Below are 7220 nucleotides of genomic sequence, written 5' to 3'. Positions count from 1 at the left end.
TCCGGTGCTGTGGAATTCTGCGTGTGGGGAAGTGTTGGTATTGTGTGCTTGTCCAAGAGGCAGATTCCCAGGGGACTGGGAAACGTGTCAGTGGAGGCATGGAGAAGCAACTTGCTGGCTCCTAGCTTCCAGTTGTCCCAGTGTTTTGATCAATGAAGTTGTTTTTTTTTTTTTTTAATTTGAGGGGAGGAAAAAAAAAGTCTTAATTCACAAATAACAAAATATTGTGAGCAAATGTACAGCCTTTAGAATAGGAATAAATGCAGCAAGAGTTAGTGCTGGATAGACTCAGCTTTTTTTTTTTTTATTTTCCCAGAAATTAAAAACAATGTAAAAGCGGAGCTAACATGCAATATAATCCACCTCTGTCTTGTCTCTTGTTGAGCAGTTAGTTGAGTTTAATGTACTTGGGAACAGTTACCAACAGTAACAGCAGGGCCACCCTATAAGAAAAAGTTATTCCCATTGCCCTATGAGAAGCAGTGGGAGTGAGTGTGAAAAGTCAATTTTTTTTTCCCTCCCTGATGTTGGCAGAGGTATATTCAAAGTATGAATTAGGACATTAAGGGAGCAAGCTTCTGACAGGCTGCTTGTAGCCTTGACTTGGTCTACTCTTCAGTGTTTTGGGTTCTGACTTGAGCAATACCAGTGGACCAGTTGTAGTGGTAGGCTTGTTGATCCTTCTGTGGCTGCAGAAACGCTAACGCTGGTGTTGGGGAGAGCTGGGGAAAACACAGTTGATAAAGAGGAGTGGGAATCTGTTCCTTGGGAGCCACATGGATTTGAATTGGTAGAAGCTGATTGTGAAACTGCACCCTGGAATCTAATGCAATTTTTTTTTACATCAGTCCTTTCTCCAGGTTGCGGCATTAGGAAATAAAATATTGATTTCAAGTTGAAATAATGTTTACAATGTGAGCTTTTTGCATTTGTTTGGTTTTTTCCTATGTGTTTCAGTAAAGTCTGTAACTACTAGGTTTTTGGGGCCTACCTTAACTTTTTTTTCTTTTCCTTCTTTTAATGCATTGAAGGTTGGAGTAAGAGGGAAGGATATTGTTGTTCTTGGTGTGGAGAAGAAGTCTGTGGCAAAACTTCAGGATGAAAGAACTGTACGGAAGATCTGTGCTCTTGATGACAATGTCTGCATGGCTTTTGCAGGTATATGATCCCTTTGGGGCTTTTGGCAGTTATTGGAGCACCCTGGGGGGCATGTTTATGGATTCTGAGAACATAAAATACTTCACATAACTGGCAGAGGACTATGGGGAAGGAGGGTATTTCTGTGGTTGCTTATTCTTTTTAAATTAAAAGTAGACTATTGTAGGGATAAATATATAGAGAGACAATCATAGAATCATTAAGGTTGGAAAAGACCTCAAGGATCGTCAAGTCCAACCCAACACCACCTAACTCACTAAACCATGACCCTAAGCAATGATCCAATGAGAGGAAATACACATTAAAGTTATTGAGGTTCTCTATGTTTAATGTGAGGATGAAAATGTGAGAACTGATGTGTCATTGGCACAGATACAGATATATACTGTTTAAATATATGTATTTAAATTTTTATATATAGTTAATATGTTTTATGTACTTTTTAATATATTACATATAAAATATTTATTATTAATACGTATTACAGGAGCTATAAGAGACATTTGTCAGTTACAGGGACCTTTTCCCACATGCATCAAGCCAAAAAGCTGAATTTTGTAGTCTTGTGTAAAACAAAGAAAAATCTCCTCTGTTCTAGTTCAGAAGACTCCTTCTGAATGCACAGCTCTGGATTTGAAGCATCAATATTCTAGTTCGTGTTCTTCCTGTTCCAAGTGCCTTCATTTCCATTGTTCAAAGCTTGAACAGGAGGCATGAGAGTTAAAAAAAAAAATTATGTGAATGGAGAGAAAAATATATTTCAGAAGGTTTGTCCTCTCCAAGTCGTTTAGAATTTTTGTGTCAATTTTGGTAATGTTTTAAGGGGAGATCTGATTTAACAGGCAAAACCAATGGATTTTAGATGTAGTGTGCTGCTTTGCTTCCTTAGCTAAGGGTTGTCGTACATGCAGGTGGGCTCACAGGTTTGAAGAAAAGTTCTCTGATAGAAACAAGGCTGTAAGTTGAAAATGACATCATAAGCGAAAAAGTAAAATAAGAAATAAGTTTCTTAAGTTGTTTTTTTTTTTGTTTTGTTTTTCAAGGGTCATACTCGTTGTCAAGTAACATTATGCTGCTGTAGCTTTATCAACTAGAAGAGATTTGCTGTGCAGATAAACCTGGCTCATAGTTAGGGGGACTGCCTAAGAAGTAAAACAAACGTGTGAGAACTAAGATTGCTTTGCTGATCTGCTGTTAGATGGAATGCTTTCCGTCTGTCAGTTATATTCCGATTACCTGGTTCAGAATTGCACGTTACCTAACTCTCAAACATCAAAATCTGTAAACTAAATCCTCTGCTTATTTTGGTACGTTAGCTTCTTCTGTTGCCTTAAAAGTTCTATTCTTGCTCAGTGAGCCTGACAAAGCGTGATCTCTCATTTGCTTTTTTCATTGCTGTTGACACTGACCTTGTGCACCTTTTGGGGCAAGAGTAGTTGTTTTATTTGCACATACAGTATGACGGATGAATCTGGGAACGCTCTGTTGTTTCAGGACTGACGGCTGATGCCAGAATAGTTATAAACAGAGCTCGTGTGGAGTGTCAGAGCCACAGACTTACCGTGGAGGATCCCGTCACCGTGGAGTACATCACGCGTTACATTGCTAGTCTGAAACAGGTGTGTTGGACCACACAGAGATGCTTAAAAACACGTCCTGACAACCAGCGCTTCCGACTGAGCGTGTAAATTGGCTGTCCTGGCCTTGTTGTGCTTGGCTGGCAAAAATCAGTGTAACAAAAGACATTGCGGGTGTTTGTTGGGAATAGGGATGTAGTAATAGAAAAGGAGGATTGACTACTGTTTGGTTTTTTTCCAAAGATGAAGAAATTAATTAGTACTTGTAAGAACTGCATAACTACATTTGTGATATCATCAGGAGCAGCCTGCTAATCTACAGCTCTAGTTCACTCTCGTAACAACGGTGCTGTGTTGCTGTCAAAACCTCTTCATCGCTCCTGTTTGTTTTCCTCCTGCTAAGCCATTGCAGGAGGGGAGGAAATCAGTTGCACTACTTAATATATTTTACATTTGATATTCCTGAATTTAAAATTAATTGCAGCATCAAAATATGCCCAGCTCCGTTCTGTGATGAAATTATTAACTTGTCAGTGTAAACTGATTTTCAGCAACTAGTGGGGATTAGAAAAAAATCTAATTTACTTACACACAGACGTGTTAGTGTAGTGTTGATGATAACAGCATAATTCCTGTAATAATCACGACCCTGCCAGAGCAGAATACCACTTCCAAAGTTTCACTTCATTCCTTTACAGTAATCTCACAGTTGTGTCTCTCATTCTGGCGCATTGCTGATTTCTCCAAAACTGTTACAAACCACTAATCTTCTGCGATAACGCTGCTGATGTCAGGCCTCCTTGTCCATGGGCACTTCTGGTTTGTGACATGGCAATGGCTTTACTAACCCAGTGTCAGCAGGAGGGCTGTGACACGGGCTTGTTGCTATAGAGGGTGCCGGGCTTTCTGATGGAATTGTTGCAAATCACTGGTGAAAGCTGACTTTGTGTTCACGTGTCATCATCCTCTTGGCGTCCTAAGGGTGCTTGTCAAAGCAGAGTGTTAACACCTGGGCTTGCAGGCTGAGCCTCTGCCTCAGCACTGCCCAGCAGCTGAAGGAGATTCTACCTGATAGCTGCAATCACACAGCAAACTTCAGCCGGTGTTAGGAACAGGGGCTGAACAATAACCGCCTGTTGCTTGCCTTGCTTGTGGTCTTCTTTAAGACACAGAATACAGGTAGATTGGTAAGAGAGCCTGCTAAAAATATTTCTGGTGCTTCTTCTGGCTGTAGCTTTTGCAGCGCTTTCCACTCTAAAACTGTTTGTAGAACTGCTTCTGAAATAAGCATCTCTTCTCTCTGATCAGAGGTACACACAGAGCAACGGTCGCAGACCTTTCGGTATCTCTGCTCTGATTGTGGGATTTGACTTTGATGGAACTCCCCGGCTATACCAGACCGATCCCTCTGGTACATACCATGCTTGGAAGGTGAGTTGATGCTCTCTCTTGTGGAGATGTAATTAAATATTTGTGAGTTAATGACTCATTTAAAGAGGCACTTGTGTAGAAAGGAGATCTCACTGGCCAGATGGTGTTGGCTCACAGCTGCAAAAATCCTTAATGATCAAATGGACTGAACATGGCAGTCTGCACTTCAGCTTTGTTGGGGAAATCTTGTCCTGTTTAAAAAAAAAAAAAAAACCAACCCACCTGTGCCTGACAGCTGTCTCTTTGTGTGACATGTGGGAAGTAGCATGCTCAATCTCGTGAAAAATACATGGTGGTCACAAAATGGTTTCAGATCATGTAGTTGCACAACTTGCTTATTCCGTGCATTCATTCTCTTCTGAACTTGCATTCATTAGCTGCTTTTCCCTCAATGTTTCCAGGCTAATGCCATTGGCAGAGGAGCCAAATCTGTGCGTGAATTCCTGGAGAAAAACTATACTGATGAAGCCATTGAAACAGATGACCTAACCATTAAACTTGTCATCAAGGCTCTTCTTGAGGTGAGTCCGTTTCAGATTCCTTGTGTGACTTTTCACTGTGTATCTGGATTAACTTCTTAAATGTGAATACATGAAAGTCTTTGTGCCTGTCACAGGAAAGTACTATAAAAGGATCTGTGAAAGCTCTTCATTGTAGGCCACGGGTGTGGGAGTAAATTCAAGGTTCAGAATATTTCAGGTAGCAATTTCCATAGTTTACACAAAAAAAACCAACTTACTAGCAGTTCTCTGGGGAGGAGAACAAACTTCAGTTCTGAGTGTTAAAACAAATGCACCAAAGATGTGCTAAACCATATACAGAATATTTTATTTTGTGTTGAAGTTTAAGATACAGAAAATATCAAAAGTCCGACAGTGGAAGTGAGGTGTTCTTCACCAGCCACTGACTGCATTGATGCCAGAATGCAGACTTGTATTTTTTGAGGGTTACACTGTTACTGGTGTTGAGAGCTTAGAGCTAATGAGTGAAATGCTCCCCACCCATCTCTGTTCACCTTCTCAGTTGGTCGGAAAGGGGTTTGTTAGGAGTGAGGCCATTAACTAATTCCAGTGCCTCCATCTAACTCTCCCTAAGGTTGTGCAGTCTGGTGGGAAGAACATTGAGCTGGCGGTTATGAGGCGGGAACAGCCACTGAAGGTAAGGTCTTTGTTTTGCTTTTCTCCCTTTGCAGCCGGTTTCTCTGATAGTGGTATTGTTGATGTGCATCAACTTCCAGCCCTTAATCTCACATTTTGCCCTGGCAAATACTCCTGTTTATCATTAGTGGCCAAGGAATGTTGTTGTGTCTGCACAAAGCAGCTAACTTTCTGTGTCAGAACTGGAATTGCTTAAATGAAAGCCTCTAACTTGTATCTTGAGGGTCACCTGTGTTTCTGTTTTAGATCCTCAACCCTGAAGAAATTGAGAAGTATGTTGCTGAAATTGAAAAAGAAAAGGAAGAAAATGAAAAGAAAAAACAGAAGAAGACGACATGATGAATGAAATCCAGCTGCTTAGCTGCTGCTTTTTAATTCAAGTGATGGGTTATTCTGTATAGACAACATGTAGGCATTCCACTTACTCATACTGTGCCCCTCTTCAGACCTACAATAAACCTACTGACTTTTTTTTTTTTTTAAAGCTGTTATTTTAAAAAAGCATCTATTTGTTGGATTTTAATTACCTAGGGTATCTGGTTGGCTACAAAACAGCAGTAGCAACCCATTAAAGGACGAAGACTTTGTTTGCATTTTTTTCCTTGGACACTTCACTCTTGGTAGCTCCTCTCTCCCTCCATGCTGTCCCACATGTTGTGTTATGGCCTCAACAGAACATAACTAGTCTGGAATTACACTTTTTTCTTCCATAAATACCATCTTCAAATGTAAATGGTGAGGGTCTGGACATAAGCCTGGTGCCAGCCGGGGTTAGCTTCACCTCTGAGGACAGTACAGAGATGTTTGGGGTCATGTTTTGGGACAGCAGCATGAGAAGTGCCTGCTGCAGGCATGTCCCCGCAGCAGAGGTGCATGGTGTGGGGCTCACATAGACTGTGCATGATTCATTGGGTTCAGAATAAAGTGTTGCTGTTGCAATTGCCCACTAGGGGATTTAGAGACCAGTTGCTTCCTCATGCTAAAAATAACTACAAAGAATGTTACATACAACACAGTGAAACTAGAAAGCTCTCATTCTGTTTCTCCTTTTGTGTTTGCCTTCATCCTGCCTTCTCTGTCCATCTGACCCACAGGAGCCGGGTTTAACTGCGCTTCTCTTTCAGCCTGTTTGTCCCCAGTCCCAGCAAGGGCAGGAGCCAGTTCTCTCTTCCCTGCGGCAGGTGCTGTGGGGGATGTAGAGCCCTGCCTCTGCACTACTGTGCACCAGAGTCACTTTGCTTTTGACAGGCAGGATCTGCTCTGTGCCCTCGACATGCTGCATACATTAATACAGATAATTAATAAACCTAGAAATCCATACCTGGGAAGGTGTCAGGTCACAACGGTTTACTCACATGTTTTAAAACCAGCCCCAAGGGGATATGATGGGAATAGGGCATTTCATTTCAGATCAGTGTTTGCACTGGTCACTGAAAAGCTCTTTCCAGCTGATTCGCTTGCTGTCACCCTCTCTGCACTGTAAGAAGGCCGATCAGGACAGTGCTCTGGTGACTGTGGCCAATGCTCTAGGGCCCTGGGTGACAGCCCAGGTGAGGCTCTTCTTGTCAGCCCAGAGCAGGTCACAGGCCCTGGCTGCTCTGAAACAAGGTGGGTACATACCCAAGCACAACTGTCCCTCACCTTGCACACGGGTGAACAGGATTGACACCAGCCCCTTCCTCCTCCCTCTCTCTATGTGAATTTTTTTTTTTTTTGTTCCTGGGGCCTTGTTTATCTTTCCATATAACCCCTAAGTTAGGCACAATAAAAGGCTGTCTATTCCTAAGGGCATCTCCCAGCTTTCAGAAATTCCTAATGCATTCTCATCATTCCCTCAGGCTGGGAATTGTTCCACCTGGAAGCTGACAGGGCTGCAGCAGAGTCCCAGGGCAGCAGG

The 7220-nt window shown here is 42.0% G+C and overlaps 1 protein-coding gene across 1 annotated transcript; it reads left to right on the top strand.

Moving 5' to 3' along the window:
- Positions 1-1031: 1031 nt before the first annotated feature.
- On the top strand, positions 1032-5817 carry PSMA7 (proteasome (prosome, macropain) subunit, alpha type, 7; the record flags this gene model as incomplete). The annotated part of the gene is made up of 6 exons (XM_010079065.1): positions 1032-1158; positions 2653-2777; positions 4044-4166; positions 4568-4687; positions 5262-5324; positions 5570-5817. Coding segments are annotated over 6 exons (651 nt in total), but the record flags the coding sequence as incomplete, so codon positions are not given.
- Between the last annotated feature and the right edge of the window lie 1403 nt (positions 5818-7220).

Source organism: Pterocles gutturalis, unplaced genomic scaffold (assembly GCF_000699245.1).
Source record: "Pterocles gutturalis isolate BGI_N339 unplaced genomic scaffold, ASM69924v1 scaffold32028, whole genome shotgun sequence".
NCBI classification, from domain to species: Eukaryota; Metazoa; Chordata; class Aves; order Pterocliformes; family Pteroclidae; genus Pterocles; species Pterocles gutturalis.
Note: the sequence above shows the minus strand (reverse complement) of the source record. Positions and strands in the feature narration are given on the sequence as shown.